General features: G+C 51.1%; 2 protein-coding genes across 3 annotated transcripts in view; both read right to left on the reverse strand.

The window, feature by feature from the left end:
* Positions 1-1,181: 1,181 nt before the first annotated feature.
* Positions 1,182-2,352, reverse strand: Utf1 (undifferentiated embryonic cell transcription factor 1). 2 transcript variants are annotated; one of them, XM_032895593.1, is made up of 2 exons: positions 1,752-2,352; positions 1,182-1,654 (listed from the first exon to the last, which is right to left on the reverse strand). In XM_032895593.1, the coding sequence occupies exons 1-2, from the start codon at positions 2,305-2,307 to the stop codon at positions 1,194-1,196; spliced, it is 1,017 nt and encodes a 338-aa protein (XP_032751484.1). In that variant the 5' UTR covers positions 2,308-2,352; the 3' UTR covers positions 1,182-1,193. The 2 variants fall into 2 exon arrangements, with proteins under 2 accessions (XP_032751484.1, XP_032751483.1); XM_032895592.1 differs by having other exon boundaries at positions 1,194-1,652; positions 1,765-2,307.
* A 1,855-nt stretch (positions 2,353-4,207) lies between these two features.
* Kndc1 (kinase non-catalytic C-lobe domain containing 1) overlaps positions 4,208-15,919 on the reverse strand; it is a 48,862-nt gene continuing 37,150 nt past the window's right edge. Inside the window, exons 21-30 of the mRNA XM_032892353.1 lie at positions 15,306-15,419; positions 14,638-14,785; positions 14,357-14,536; positions 13,496-13,702; positions 12,796-12,878; positions 12,399-12,549; positions 8,750-8,872; positions 8,609-8,668; positions 7,508-7,665; positions 4,208-5,980 (exon numbers count right to left, since the gene is read on the reverse strand). Of these exons, the coding sequence (XP_032748244.1) occupies positions 5,749-5,980; positions 7,508-7,665; positions 8,609-8,668; positions 8,750-8,872; positions 12,399-12,549; positions 12,796-12,878; positions 13,496-13,702; positions 14,357-14,536; positions 14,638-14,785; positions 15,306-15,419 (1,456 nt within the window). The 3' untranslated portion in view covers positions 4,208-5,748. The remainder of the gene's footprint in view (positions 5,981-7,507; positions 7,666-8,608; positions 8,669-8,749; positions 8,873-12,398; positions 12,550-12,795; positions 12,879-13,495; positions 13,703-14,356; positions 14,537-14,637; positions 14,786-15,305; positions 15,420-15,919) is intronic.

Consider the following 15,919-nt stretch of genomic DNA (forward strand, 5'->3'; position numbering starts at 1 on the left):
CCTGGAACTCACTCTGTAAACAGGTTTCAGATTCAGAGATCTTACTGCCTCTTGGTGTTGGGATTAAAGGCATGCGCCACCATCACCGGCTAGGGGAAATAAAACTTTTGAGGCACCTGGGCTGTATCCGAGGCCCCCTACCCTGTGGCTCTAAACTACCAGGTGTGTTTGCTGGGCAGGCATTTGCAGAGCGGGCTCATCCATAAGGTTTTAGGGGCTTATTGTACAGTGGGATCATGTCCAAGTTTGTCTCTCACAGAAGGGGGTCCCAGGACCTGGTTGGAAACACTAACACTGGTCAGTGTGTAAGGGTCTATTCCAAGTCTTCAGGAAGGGGTGGAGTTGTGACCTTGGGACCACCTGGATAAACTCCTCAGGACTTCCCTTAACGTAGACTGCCTTAGTCTACGGGGTAGCAGTGGCCGGATGGGCCCAGAATTTGTAAATCGGAGCCACAGTCTGAGCCTGTATTGTTATGCTAGTGAAGTGCCGGCAGCCGCTTCCTTTTCTCTAACTGCACCCAAGCCCTCCCCCACTGATTCTCTAGTCCCCGAGGACCTTGGAATTTCAGCTTTTAAAGTTCTAGCAGGGAAGCTTGGCTTTGCTATGTCCTATGGAGTTGTTGATACCCAGGAGCCCAGCCTCTCTCGACAAACCTGACACCTCCGGGGAAGTTTTCCAAGAAACAGTGCTCCTGACTATTCCCGTACACACGGATCAGAGTATTCAAATTGAGTTTGAGCCAGGATAGACAGGAACTTTAGGGATGTTTTACTCAATAGCATGAGTCCTCAGGAAAGGCCCCTCAACTTCTTACCCTACCGGTCATCCACATACCTTATTCAGCCAGCCCCCGGGCTTCACTCACTGCTGACCCGTTGGTCCTGGTGGGAGGGGTTCCGCACCTTGAGAAGGTTGGTGCCCCAAACATCACGTAACAACTGTGTACCACTGAGCCAAATCTTCACCGAAAAGCTGCACAAATGTGAGGTGAGGGGCCGCATCTTTTAACCTCTACCCTCAGGGGTCCATTCTTACCGAGACCTGGAGTCCGAACTCATTCACAGGATTAAGTAGAAAACACAATCTTTATTTTGGTAAGAACCTAGGTTAGGGGGGTGGGGATAGGGACAGTAACTAGGGTGTAGGTAGACTAGGGGTCGGTTCTGGAGAGGACTAATAACAAAGCTTCTTTATTGTCGCAAGTCCCCAAGGATGCCCCGCTCGGAGGCTGCACTGCCCAGAATGAACCCCACAGCCAGAGAAACGGTTTGGTCGAAGGAACCTCGTAGATGCTCCACGTGCTGGTTCAGGGTCGAAAGCTGGTCGCGCAGAGGGCCCAGAACTGTTGAGATGTCGCCCAAGTGCGTCAAGGTCTGCAGCAATGCGGTATTCAGAGACTGGGGAGCAACCTGAGGGGAAGCACGGCCCTGGGAAAGGCCAGGAGGCTCATTCGGGTTCTCCGTGTCGTGGTCGGGGGTTGGCGTCGGGGAGGATTCGAGGGTATGGCCCGGCTCAGGAGGCAAGGTGTCGATGGCCGTAGGAGGTGGGGAGCTGGTAATGCGGCGGACGCCTGCAGACTTCGTAGTGGACGAGCTGAATCTGAGCGCGGGGGCAGGTTCGGCGTTTTCCGCAGCCAGCGGCAGCTCGGCCTCTACGAGAGAAACGCGCGGAACGTTCGGAATCCCATCTCAGGGCTCCGCCCCTCCCCAGGAGACCCAGACCATTCTTATCCACATGGCTGCTCCTACCTTGCTCCACCACTGCAGGTGCGGGTGCTAACGCGGAGAAGGCTGAGCGACCACGGCGCTGGGGACGTCCAGGACCAGCAGAACGGCGGCGGACCCGCGGCGGCCCATCGTCACCCAATAGCCCCATGAGCTGGCGGATCTGGTCATCGAAGGGTCCGGACGGCTGGCCCTGGGAGTCTCGGAGTTTGTCCTTGAGGAACTTGTAGCGACGGCGGCACTGAGCGGGCGTGCGCCGAACTTGCTGACGGGCCAGTGCGGCGGACACGCGGCGGTAAGTGGGTAGAGCCTGCCGGCGGTCCAGCAGGAGTGAGCGCCACACCGCCGGCTGCAGCAGCGTGCCCAGAAGTAGCTCCGTCTCTCGGGCACTCCAGGGCGTGCGCTGCGCCGAGCCCGGGGACACGGGAGCCTTGGGCGAGCCAGGATCCGCCATCGCGCCCGAAGTAGCGAAGGCATCAGACGTAGTCACCGGGACGTCCCCGGCCGGCCGTAGCTCGGCGTCGGGGCTACCTGGCGACGGCGGAGCAAAAGCGGGCAACCTCCGGGGACGGAGCAGCATCCCTGAGCCAGGTAGAGGTGCGTGTACTCCGAGGCGTGGCCTCACCCGAGAGGAGGGCTCCTCCAGAGCCGCCCACACACGCTCTAAGGACCCCGCACCGCCCTCTGCGTCTGAACCTGGTCGGCGCGACCCTCCCATCGTCTAGCCGCCCCGCCCCTCTCGACTGCCTAGTTCCTCTAGGTCTGTGCCTTGCTTATTCTAGCCCATCCTTTTTTTAGCCCTTTCCTTAGGGGGCTAAGCCCTAAGAACACAGTTTTGCCCTGTTACACAAAGTAGAATGTGTAAAAAATTTTAATTAAAAAATTTAATTAAGGTACAATATAATAAGAGCGAATGAAGAGGACAGATAGGAGGAGTCAGCTCGGTTTTTTGTTTATTTTTTGTTTTTAGATTTGTGTTACGCCCATTAATTACTACCCATAAACAGCCCATGGAAAGTTCCAGAAACACAAAACTCTGGCACCTTTTATGGCTAGTGCATCAGAATGTGTTGTTCATACATGCGATTAGTAGGACCACTCTCATTTGGCTGTGGGCTTTGGAAGATGGGCATATATGTTTTATCTAATTTACCAATCTAGCTAAGAAGGCCACTTGGGTGCTAGATTTGATAGCGATCAATGGTCGCTGGGTTGAAATCTTAGTTCACACACTACAAAAAAAAAAAAAAAAGAACCCTTCTAGTGTAGTAAAATGTATCTATTAACAAAGGCAACAAAATATCACCACTTCTCTCAAGATTAAGACCAAGAAAAAGATGCTCAAAGTTAGTCTTAGTGTAGAATTCTTGGCCAATGTAGTTAAGACAAGAAAAAGAAAAATCATACTGAGATGGCAAGTAAGTCCCTTGTCGCCCGTGGGCTGGCTATACAAGCCCTAGTTTTACAAAGATCGGTGAAGTCAAAGGACGTACCAGTTTGCCATCTTGCCTCTGGGATTGTAGTAGTCTCCCGCTGTGGAAGGGGAGACAACAGTGCAGCAGCAAAGATTAGCGGCTGTTTCATTAGTGATTTGTGACTAAGGGCTTGAACAAAGACCAGGGGACCACTGGCTGTGTTCCTCATGACTGGGGTAGGCCAGGGTCAACTCTACTTGCTATACCAAGCCTAGCTTCCCTGAGTCACAGCCTGTTCTGAGTCACAGCCTGTTGTTTTCAAGGTCTTTATCACCTCATTTGAGCCCCATGCGATGATGGTATTTAGTGGCTCTGGGACAAGGCAGCTGGCAGTGGTGGGACATCTTTGTCCATTCAACACTTATTCTCTCCCCCCCTCCCCCCCGGAGCTGGGGACCGAACCCTGGGCCTTGCGCTCCAGGCTCAGTACAGGGCTGGGACCTGAGAGGTGAGGTTCACTGAGCCTTGGGGGCCACTGGTTGTTACTTTTTAAAAAACTGGGCATCACCACTAGGCAGGTAGCACTATTGTCATCTTTCCTGTGTCCAGAATGAGTACACTGATATGCATTCCACTCCCCACCCACTTCATGTCTCTGAGACACTGGGGCCTCAGGAGAGGTCCCAATGGGTGGCCAAGGGAACCAGCCAGTTCTGTCTTGTCTGCAGGCTGACCAGTGGAAACTGTTTGGAGTGGACAGATCACAGGTCACCCCTCTGCCGTTGGTGCTATGGGAAAATGAGCTGTGGCCCTCAGACTCTTGGTTTTGGAAAGGACAGATGCATCAGAGGTGAGTCTGCCAGATCTGGCCCCTGTGATAATGAGGGTGTGAATGTCATGCAGAATGTGGTATGACCTGGAAGTTGGGCTTTCTGTCCTAGGTTGGGCTTCTTTCCTGTTGAAGCACTTGGAGACCTTAGGTGAGGTGCCCTTGCCCAGCCAAGAAAGACTTTAGCCTCAGAGTGGCTGTTGCTTTTGAAATCTACAAAATGGACCATTTGGCAGTAGCTTGGTAGAAATGACTTTATTTAGAAATCTGTACCTTGTGACATTAGGGCGCCATGCAAACAGTGCTGAAGCCAAAAAGCCTGTTCACTTCCCCACGCAATAAGTCAGCACCATTGGAATGCTGGTTTGCGCTGGACACCTCCTGCACTAGATACAAAATCTGAAAAGGTAGGCGTTGATCAACAGAACATAATCCTTATAGAAAAGTCCCAAAACACTAAGTTGCATATGCATGGCCAGGACTCTCAGTCCCACTTACATCCAGTGTAAGCAGGGTCTGGTGTCTCCAGCAAATTTATGTGAGGAAACACCTCTCAGCGTTAAAAATCCAGCATTTGGTCACAAGTCACAGCTTCCTAGCAATACCACTAGCTGCTTCACTACAAAATCCCTACTTCTAAAACACAGAACAGTCTTGGTCTTGTGGCAGGCAGGGCTTGGGTTGTTTCCAGCTGCCTAAGGCGTCCCACCTACAGTTCTCTATCATATTCTTAGCCCTCCTGGCCAGACGAACGCTTCCCAGTGAGCCAAAGCCCAGCGCCAGTTGTTGAGGTGTCTGATGCAACCAAGGCAACAAGTTTGACTCACATCTTTGTCTGTCTAACAAAGCGCTAGTGGTGTGCAGAGCCAAGGGAACACAGTGGATGGGTGTGCGCATGCGCAGCTGCTGAAGGCTGATAGGCCGCTGCTCCTGGGGCCCGCAGGACAGTGAAAAGGGACTTTGCTCCCAGAGGCCTCAGGATGGCGAACCTGCATTGGTGCTGCTGTTAGTGCACAGTGTTCTTCCCCCTTTCCAGGGGGCAGAGCCTCTGCCCAACATCCCTGTCAACTGCAGCTGTTCTAAGCTGGGGATGGGGAGCAACAACAGGCCACGGGGAGGGTCAACAGCTAAGGCAGAAGGCCCAGCTGGGACAGAGGCTGCTTCTCCCCGCTCTCTGGGGACCGAGAAGACCAGAAGACTTGGCAGGATAGGCTGAGGATGGGGTGGATTTATAAACCTGGCCAAGACAGGCTGCTAGAAATCTTGGGCTCCAGTGGAAGGTTCCAGACCCTTGGAGCTACTGAGTGCAAAAGACAGTTTTGGTCCTTCTTGCTGAGTGGAAACAAAAACACCGATCAGCAAGCAGCTATGTTTGGGCTCTTTTGGAGTCAGATGTGGGTATGTGTTGGGTTTTGGAGAGGTCAATGATAAATAAATAGGAACCCAGGTCTAAGAAGGTCCGAAGCTGGGGATAGCTGAATCTATTCCCTTTTCATTTTTTAAATTTGATTTTTAAATTCTAGCAAAACCAAGCCTACTGAATGCTATGTCCACCCTGCCTTGGGGCTAGGGCTAGGTTGGAGCTGGTTCAGCCTTCCCTATGGCCTCAGGCTAGTCCCTTGCAATTTCCACTTCTTTCAGGGAAGTAAGAACTGTTTTCCCTAAGGGAACTCAGTGTGCCTGAGCTTCCCCAGCAGCCCTTGGGGGGTTCTTTCCACTGGACCCATCTTCCTTGGTCAGGTCCTGTTTCGAGTTTACACCCAGGTGGAGCTCTTGACTACTGGAATGTGGCTTTCATTCTCCGCAGTTTGTCTTGGATCTTCCGGGAGTGTTTTTCACCTGGGATCTGGTGGAAGTTGGCCCTGTTGTCTGCTGCTAAGATGGCGACATCAGCCCCGCTAAAACGGGCGATCCTTTGCTTGAGGTGGGCCTGCAGCTTGGGGTCAGGGCTGAACGTGTAGGGGTTCTCCTGGAAAGCGTGCACCTGGCTTGCCACCTTGGCGATGTTTCTTTTGTGGGGAAAGAAAAGGTTCATTAGTTAGTTTGCATAGGTTACAAGGCTCCTCGACCAGCTTATCCTAATGTCTTCTCTGGAATGGCTCAAACCATTTCAAACCTTTCCCAAAGGGCAGCATCGAAGGATGGGGTTTTCTGTACTCATTCGTAAAACCATGCTTTATACCTGGGCATAAAGGGACCCCCTTTATAAATATTCATTGAAAATCCATGTCAGGTTGCTTCAGTTGAGGCCTTCAACACGGAAAAACAAACAAATCCCTCCCAAACCTTTGCTGATAGCTTTAGTTTTGCTCGGGGCGGGGCTCTGGCTCGCTGTACTGGGAACTCTCTTCTCAGTTAACACACAGGTGGACACACCTCTGGGGGTTACTGGGCACTGAGGAACTCTGCTTGCGGAACAACAGACCTGCAGACAGGCCTGCCCACCTGAACTGGAGAATAGTGTATTCATTGCTTTTGTTCTTTCAAAGACAGTCACGTCTGTGCATACACAAAGCTATGAAGAACAGACGAGAGTTCTTCACCATTTTTTGTACCATTACCTCCATGTTTAATTTCCTTTTTTTTTTTTTGCCAACATAGCTTTCTTTTCTATTGCAGTAAGCATGTGCTTTTAGTAAATTTCCTTCCTTCCTTCCTTTCTTTTTGATTTTTTTCAAGACAGGGTTTCTCTGTAACAAGCCCTAATGTCTTAGACTTGACTTGTAGGCTAGGGTGACCTTGAACTCACAGAGATCTACCTGCCTCTACCTCGCCAAAGGCATGTGCCACTACACCCGGCTAATTTCTTTTTTTTTTTTTTAAACAGGTGGCTATTTAAAAAGGAGATCTCAGGGCTGGATAGATAGCTCAGCTAGTAAAATGCTACTATACAACCATGAGAACCTGAATGGATCCCTAGCCAGATGCGATGCAAGCACTTGTACTCTTGTACTGGGGAGATGGAGCTAGTCAGAATCTGGGGTCTTGCTGGGCAGCCAGCCTAATCTATATTGAGCCTCAGGTTCCACTGAGAAATCCTGTCTCAAGAAACAAGTCAAATGGCTCCTAAGGAATCATACTTGAAGTTGACCTTGGGCCCCATATTCATGCTCGTACACACACACACACACAAACACACACACACACACACACACACACACACACACACACTCGGAGGGGGCAGGAATCTTACACTGGGCTGGTTGTGGCCATTATTTACAAGATCCCCTAGGACTCATCTACCCAACAAGGCCGTTCTCTAATTACTGTGGACAGTGAGATGGGAGGCGGGAGATGAGAAGATATGGCTGAGGCCATGTGGATGGCTCTGGGCAGAGGAAGCCAAAGAGTAGGTAAGGAGCTAAGACTAGAGGTGACATACCACTGAATGTGCTCACCTTAGGGACCAATTGGACGGGGAGCAGCTTTCTTATCTCTGCTGATTTTATCTGTGACCTGCTTTGGTCATAATGAAGCCCCCACTTCTCCGCCTAGTCAACTAGTGGGTTCTGCTAGGCAGGATAGAGTCCCCTTACCTCAGCTTACTCCACCTGTGAGCTCCATTAGTCATGGTGAAGCCTCCTGTCTCGAGCTGCTGGATGTGCATGGCCAGCAGGTGGGCGGAGGGTAGGGTAGGCTGGGCCCGGAAGCGCCGTCCCTCCATCAGACACAGGCTGTCGCTCTTCAGGAATACCTGGAGGATCAGCCAGGGACGTGAAGGGGGTGGAGGGAGGGATGGGAATAGCGACAGGGGAGGGACAGGTGGTAATCATCTGGTGGTGGGGGCAGCCTACCTGTCTCTGTTAATACATGTCCCTCTAGGGCATGAAAGTTGCCTAATACCTCACTGAACAGCCAGTCCAAAATGAACCTGAGGTTCCTGGATTGCAGGTCCAAAGCCCAGACATTGTAAGCTTGCTGCCAGGGCACACAGATAACCATAGGACTACTCAGCCAGTTCCTTACTTCTGATTCCAGAAGAGTCAGGTGACCGACCTCCCTTCCCACATGGAGTCTGCATGAGTTACTGCAGGTCCTGAGCATACGTGTACAGTGATCATATATCAGTTCTCTCCTGATCCTTGAGAGTCGAGGCTGGGCTTTGAGCTCAGGGATAGCACGGGCTGTGGCTACTCTGGGGTGTCTGCCTCAGGCTAATGTCTGTGAGGCTCCTGATGCCTCACCAGGAAATACACAATCATTTGGTCTGTGTTTCCTGTCTGTCAACTCAATGAGGTCTGTACCATCATGCCTCTTACTTGTCCTGGTCCAGGATCTGTCTTATACCCGTATCCCTTCTCAAGGATACCTTGTAGTCCTTGGGAAGTCAAACTAGTAAACCAGTCAAACAAGTCAGGCAAGGTAAACCAGCAGCAACATGTTATCTATTCTCTGCAGCTCTGAGCCAGGTCCTCCCTAGGTAGCTGTGGCTGGCCTAGAACTCTCTCTGTAGACCAGACTGGCCTTGAATTCACAGAGATATGATTGCCTCTGCTTCCTGAGTTCTGGAATTACATATGTGCACTACCATGTCTTCCCTGTGTGTTTAGGGTTCTCTGATAGGAGTCTGTTATGAGTTCCCCAAGCAGTGTGAAGTAAGTTATTCAGGGCAAGCCCTGCAGAGAACTTGTACTAACCTCCACGGCCTTCAGCTCTTCCATGACCTCAGCAATCTTCGCAGGCAGGATTCTCCAAGCCTGAGAAGGAAGCACTAGTGAGAAACTTGTGGCCTCATGCACTTGCCCTGCCCATATCCCCCTGAGTCCCACGGGACGCACAGGGGACTGCCTCACGGCCAGGTGTTCCAGCCCGCCCAGGATTTGCATGGCCGTTGCAAAGTTCCTCTGTTCGTAGCAAGATTTAGCAATCAGCAGGAATTTGGACAGCAAGTTCACCTGCAGCTGAAACGAGAAAATGGTGCTCTGTAAAGGGTGCAGCTCAGCACTAGAGCTCAGCGGGTACAAGCTTGAGGGGGGCAGTAAGCTTGGGCCTTGCATTAGCATAACAAAAGTAGACAAAAAATCTACAGGGAGACCTATTGGAATAGCTGGTCCTTAAGGCCCCAAGCCCTGTGATTGACTGACTTAAATTTGTTTAAAAAGAAAGCAGCCGGTAGATCAGAGCTCCAAGTGTTCCCTGTGAGAAGCTTGGGGTGTCTGTCATATGTGATAGCTTGAGGCAGCCCCCAAGGATTCAGGGCAGCATCTGAATGGGTCAGACTATTTCTCCCCAGGGCCTTTGATTGACTCCACTGTACTGGCTGGGCCAAACTCCATGTCTCAACAGTGCTCTGGGGCTATCAGTTTACAGGTGTAAGACTCGGTCTTTGAAGGGTTTTGGCGCCACAGTAAGTAAAATGCAAAACATCAATACGACATGTGCTTTAAAATGTGATAGGCTCACTGGTTGATGTGCAGTCTTCCCGGTGAGATTTCCTGGTTCCTTGCTGAACACTGCTCCTTCTAAACGACTCGGGGACAGCAGTGGCAGAGGCCCTGTACTGGGATGCTCTCTGTTCTTCTCATCTTTCTAAGGTGGATTCTCACAGCTCAGGGTATATGTCCTTATGACCCACCTTGCAGACCCAGAAGGACTGCTGTGCTCCAAGATGTATCACTCTGGCTTTTACCCTTGGGTTGTGTGCCTTCAGGCTGGGAGGGGACTTGGGTGCCTGGGATGAGAACACACCCAGGGCCACTTGAGGTTTGTGAAGTGTTCCATCATTTTTCTCCTGGCCCTTGTACATGACAGTCACATGGATCTTGTTGGAGACATGACACTTTCTTTTTGTTTTTGAGACAGGGTCTCTCTAGGTAACCCTGGCTGTAATAGAAATTGCTATATAGATCAGGCTGGCCTTGAACTCATAGACAGCCTCTTACCTCTGCTTTCTAAATGCTAGGATAATAGGCATACACCACCATACCCAGCCCCTGACGCATTTTAATGTTACACATGATACTCAGAGAGCATCATAGCAAACTGAGTAGCCCAAGTCTTCGGTTGCCGTGTCCTGGCAGAAATGTGGACGGTGAATTTGTATAGATAGTGTGAGTTTCATGCTGGGGGAGCCCTGATCATTGGGTTTGATTTATCTTTAAGGGAGTGTGGGCGTGGTGGTCAAGGGTGCCCACCCGGTGTGAGGTCTCCACTTTTCATGCTGAAGAGGAAGAAGCTGCAGCATAGACAGAGCCTTTGCGTCCTGATGCTCAGCCAACCCTTTTGTTTGTCTGTGTGGGAAGGAACCCACTCCATCCTAAGGGGATACATTAGAGCCCTGGGTAATAGACTGCCCACCGGGTGAAGTGCAGGCCTTCAGGATTGGGAGCACTATCTTGAGAAGCTGTGGACATTGGCTCTTCCTGGGCGGGAACCTGGAAGGAGGCACTGACCCAAGGCAAGCTACAGTCACTGTGCTGGCTAGATTTATGTCAACTTGGCACAAACTGGAGTCATCTGACAGGAGGAAACCTCTGCTGAGAAAATGGTTCCACAAGATAGGGCTGTGCGCAGATCTCTACAGCATTTTCTAAATTCATGTTTGATGGGGAAGGGCCCCGTCCATTGTGGGTGGTGACATCTGTGGGCTGGTGGTCCTGGGTTCCATAAAACAGCAGGCTGAACAAGCCATGATGAGCAAGCTAGTAAGTGGCACCCTTCTGTGGCCTCTGCATCAGTTTCTGCCTCAGGTTCCTACCCTGTTTGAGCTCTGATCCCGATTCTCACTTATGGACAGTGATGCTGAATAAACCCTTTCCTCTCCAACTTGCTCTTTGGTCATGATGTTTCATCCCGGTAATAGGAGCACTACGACTGTCCCTTTCAGGCTGCCAGAACTTGTCTGTGAGCAGTCCAGGTTGTACCCAGTCTAGCTCAAGGCCCATAGGACTTAAGGGGGAACTAGGATTGGGCCTGCAAAAGCTGGACCTTGACCTTGACCAGGTACTGAGCCAAGTATTAGGAACCCACAAGACCCCTGAGAGCCTGTAGTGTGGGATCTGCTGGGGAGGAATAGTGGCTCACAATTTAGTCAGGAAGATCACTGCCTTAGTGCAAGCAAGGAAGCTCAGGCGGACAAATCATCCCCTGAAAGGCTCAGGGAAAGACGGGACAAGATACAATGGTGATGGGAGTGTACTGTGACTGGACTTGGGGTGAGGGAGTATGCGTGAGAGAAACTGAGGAGGATGAACACATGTGAGCAATAGTTCTGTGTGTGAAAGATTTTGCACGTGGGGGGCTGTGTGAGAAGACGTTTGTGTTTGGGAGTCTGTAGGTGTGAAGGAATAAGATGGAGTAATTGAATGTAAAGGACAGTGATGGACTGTGTGTGAGGAGTTAAGTGAGGAAAGAGTGTGAACAACCGTGCACTAGGGAGTTAGTGTGAACCACTGTGCACTAGGGAGTTAGTGTGAGCCACTGTGCACTAGGGAGTTAGTGTGAGGACTTTTTTGTGTGTGAGAGCTGTGTGGTGAGTGTGAAAAAGTTTGTATGAGGATTACGTGTGTAAGAAACTATCTATTCGATGGTTAATCCTATTGTTGACCTGATTGGACTGGGAAACACCCAATTTTGTAAGCCATATCTCTATGTTTTCATTTCTATTGGCCATTAGAGTATGAGGACGCTAGTCTAATGAATGGTTCATTCCACTGTTTCAAAATCTGAATGGAGTATGACAAAACTGGGAAAGGATGGGCATAGTGGTTGGACTGAGTCTGAAAAGGCATGTCTTTGAAGGATGTGTTCTGGCTCCTTCTTGTCTCAGCTTTCTTCCTTAGCCACCATTGTGAGCAGCTCCATCTTGCCATCCCTACCATGATAGACTGAGGACTCTGGAGCCATACTTTTAACTTGCTTCCATCAGGCATCCTGCTATAGTTACAGGTAAGCTGATAGCTGTGTAAAGAACAGTGTGTGAAGGGCTGTAATTACAAGGAACTGTGAGAGACTTGTGTCCATGAGACAGTCGGTTTCTTTTTCTCTTTCTCTCTTCCTGCCCTCTCAACCCCAGTGTGTGTGTGTGACCATATGTTGTGAGGGACTGTGTGTGAAGGATTACATGTGTGTAAAAAGAACTGAATGAGTGATCGTGTGTATATAAGAGACTGTGTAGAGTTTCCTGTACAGTGCTCTGATGGAGGTTTCATACATCCCACTTTCCAAGCGATCCACAGATCTGGATCAGCCCCAGTAGAAAGAGGAAACAGTATGTCACGATGGGTTGTGACTGCCATGCACTCAGTGTTGGATATTTCTGTTGGCATTAGTAAGGGCTTCACTCTTTCCATTGGCTTTGGGTTGACTATAGCGCTGAGATACAAAGTGTGGGATTCCCTACACCCAGAGAAGAGATTGACTGTGATCTCACAGGGACACTGTGGACCCTGTAAGTCATTTCCACCTCTGAGCAATGGAGATGTCTACCTTGGAGGTATGACTGGTCACAATTTCAGCCGCCACCCAGGTGCTGACATCATCTGCGTTTCTTAAAAGCTGTAGCAGATATTTGTCCTGGACATAATTGGGTAGGAATAGACTGCAGGTTTTGGCAGAAAGAGACTCGGAAGAGCTGACTCTGGAAGAAAAAATATGGTGCAGGTCACCAAGGGTGTGAGAATTTGTCCTGCCAAGCCCTGAGGTTTTGGGGCTTCTCTGTAGACTGGGAGGAAGTAAAGGCATCTTCCCTCAGGATGAGAAGCAAGTGTCTCCCTTCAACCAGGCCGGTCCACAGAGCTCTTGGTAGAATTGCCCTCCCCTCAGACTCTCTCACCAACTTTCAAAACCAAGGATTTCAGAGCCACCTTCAGGAGTGGACACTCACTTGGGAATGGCTGCACTTTTGTCCATGACACCCAGGGCCCTTGAATTTAGGAAGTGGACAGGGTGGCACTTTTGAAACAATTCCTGTTGGAGACAGAGAAGCAGATGGTCAGTCCATTGTTCCCAAGTGGGCTGATGTCCAAGGCAGTGTCCCAAAGAGGACTTCAGTATTTTGAAGCCATCTGTGTAACCTGTAGTCAACCTGCCAAGTGTGTCATGTCTGGGCTGGTAGAGTTTGCTATGTGCAGGTCACCTCAGGGGTCGTGACACTGCTAGGGTCTGATGATAGTAACTAGGGTCACCCAGTGCTGTCACCTGACTCATGACCCTGGGTTACATGATGTTGAAGACCTGCGTAGGACTTGCCTGGGCTCTGGGCTGAGGAGAGGAACAGAGGGAATAGCTGATTCCTCTATCCCAGGGCTGGGTAAGAACATGAGGACATATTGGCAGGTGAATGCACAGTGCATGGTATTCTGTGTAGCTGGAGAGGAGAATCCCGCTGGGCTGGGTCTCCCTGCTTTAAAGACAGAACTCGTGCACCTAGCAACCAGGTCCTTCTGCTGACCATCCATCTTCCCCTCTATGAAGTATCTGCTGAGGCCAGCACCAGAGTATCCCTGAGCCCACGCCACGACACCAGCAGCTGGCCCAAATGTAGAGCTCTGTGTCCCCTTCCTGATGTCCCAGCTCCCACATACCTGCTGCAGGAGGGTCAGCTGCGTGAAGAGCTGGTTGGTGCTGTACTCTGTCAAGAAGTAAGGACCCTTCTCACTGGCTTTGGCATAGGGGCCGTAGAAGTCTTCGAAGAAGCAGGGCTTTGGCAGGGCTGATGCAATGGTGTACTGGCGCTCCTTATGATGTGGCAGCACTAGCCCATTGCCCCGAGGCAGCCTCCAGGAGAAGCTCTGCAAATAAGACAGGTGCCCCCCTCAAGGCTGAGTAGGCCAGGCTAGATGTGGCAGGGTGAGGATAGGCTGGTCCAACCTAGGACTCTTCAGACTGGCCCAAGTAATGTCAGAGGCTAAGTGCCTTCCATCCAGGCTTGTTGGCAGAATACCTGTCCTACTCACTTGGGCAGATCACCCACACACATTGCTCAGACTTAGTGCTGTCGCCTTGTATTGGTGGAAAGACCATTCACTGACCCCAGTGGATTCTTCCACTCAGGCCTCTGCCCTGGGGATCAGGGAGGTGAGTTCAGGGAATTGCAATAATACTCTGGCTTGGATAGAATGAACCCTGTTAGTCCATGGCTTTCCTTCCACAGGGCAGGAAATACCAGCCCTGTAGGGAAGTGCCTGGGTCATGAATAAGAAACAGTTACTTATATGCATACAAGTGTGTGTGTATGTGTGTGTGTGTGTGTGTCTACACATCTATCTGTGCATTTGTCTGTATATGCACAAGTGCATGTCTGCATTGGGTGTGTGTACATGCATGGTTTGTTTCTGCATATGTGTCTATGTGGACAGCTGTGTATGCCTCTGTATGCATGCACACGCTACGTCCTCCAGAATGCATTACTGCCTAGAGTAACCTTCCCCAGTACAGGTTCCCACCTTCCGGGTGATGCCATCCTCTGAGAACCTCTTGCAGAGGGCATTAAAGGGTCTGGTGTCCTCCTCTGCCTCCTTAGGATCCTCTAGGTCTGCCCCTCGAGAGGCACTGTCAGCCCGCCGCTCAGTGCCCACCTCCAGGAGGCCCAGCAGGTGCTCGGCAGTGCCATCTAGGGGTAGGATCTAGGCAGAAGCAAGAGGTGACACTGTTGTTCCTGGGACAAGGCAGTGCTTTTCTCTGCCAGAGCCCATAAGGCTGACAGGTTAGCCAGTGCGGCTTTCACCTTGGAAGAGATGAAGTCCTCCAGCTGTCCCAGCAGCCCCGCGTTTCTTATGAAGTCCACGGTGTAGCAGTCTTCCACCCAGGCCTGCAGGACACAGAGGCTCCGCCTGTAGATCTTGGTAAAGGTGGAGGTAGGATCCTGGTGAGCCCTGGAGGCAGATGGCAAGGCTCAGCATAGGCCCCAAGTGGGCTGTGAGGGGTGAGGAGTACAGGGGGAGTCCGAGTGATGACAGGCCAGATGACGGTGGAGGACAGAGTCCTGCACTCATGTTTGCCACCGCTCTCTCTGGGCGTCCCCCACCCCCACCCCAGTCTGCTGGCCTGGGTGCCTTGTAGAAAGAAGCTATACGGTTCACAGGCCTCTTTCCGTTCCGCCTATCTTTGCCAGGCTAGTGAGCTCATCTCTCTCTTGTCTTGCTTGGGTCTCCTCAATCTCCTGCCTTGGGGAAGCAAGCAGTAAGGGCCCTTCCAGTGTTCTTCCCCACCCTAGCACAAAGACTCCAGCTGTCCTTCCCAGCTGGGTTCCTTTACCCATGATCCTTTGGTCCTGCTATCTTGCCCTGACTTTTCCCAGGGACACTTCATCTGTATCCCGTCAGAGCCCTTCATGGGCCAAACAAGGTGCCCCATAATCCCACCCCTATTGGCCAGGATCCCATGCAGTGGTACCTGGATAGGGTGCTGCTGATGCGGTCCAGGAGGAAGTGCAGGAAGTCGTGCGGTGTGCAAAAGTACCGGAAAGTGTAGAGAAACTGCTGCACGTAGCCCTCGAGGAAAGCATCACTGAGGGTAGAATGTGGTATTGGGCCTTGGGCCTAGGCCAGCTGGGACCCTCCCTGCAGCCTTGCCCAGCAGTGAATGAGTGTGCATGTGATTCTAAGTGCATAGGTGACTGACTATGTCTATGTGTGCAGCTTCTCAGTGTGTGTGCATGTGAGTGTGTGTGTGCGTGCATGTGAGTGTGTGCACACACTTGTGTAGCTTCTCAGCATGTATGTATATGTGTTCGTGTGTTTGCAGCTTCTCGGTATGTGTGTGTGCATGTGTGTGTTCTCAGTGTGTGTGTGTGTGTGTGTGTGCATCTTCTCAGTATATCTGTGTGTGCAGCTTCTCACTGTGTGTGTGTGTGGGGGGGGTGTGTGCGCGCACATGCGCGCATATGTGCATGTCAGTTTGTCACATCTCATTGAACATCCCTACCCAGAATAGGCACTTTCCAGAAAGCCTCATGTAAGGGACATCAACAGGAGACCTGAATGTGACTCTTTGACAACCTGGGGAAT

Source organism: Rattus rattus, chromosome 2, assembly GCF_011064425.1.
Source record: "Rattus rattus isolate New Zealand chromosome 2, Rrattus_CSIRO_v1, whole genome shotgun sequence".
NCBI classification, from domain to species: Eukaryota; Metazoa; Chordata; class Mammalia; order Rodentia; family Muridae; genus Rattus; species Rattus rattus.

Bases quoted from the DNA above. Each gene is read 5' to 3' on its own strand.
- Utf1 (XM_032895593.1), bottom strand. From the start codon at position 2,307: ATGCTGCTCCGTCCCCGGAGGTTGCCCGCTTTTGCTCCGCCGTCGCCA. The intron at 1,655-1,751 runs GTAGGAGCAGCC...TTTCTCTCGTAG, and splicing joins ACCTGCAGTGGTGGAGCAAG to AGGCCGAGCTGCCGCTGGCT.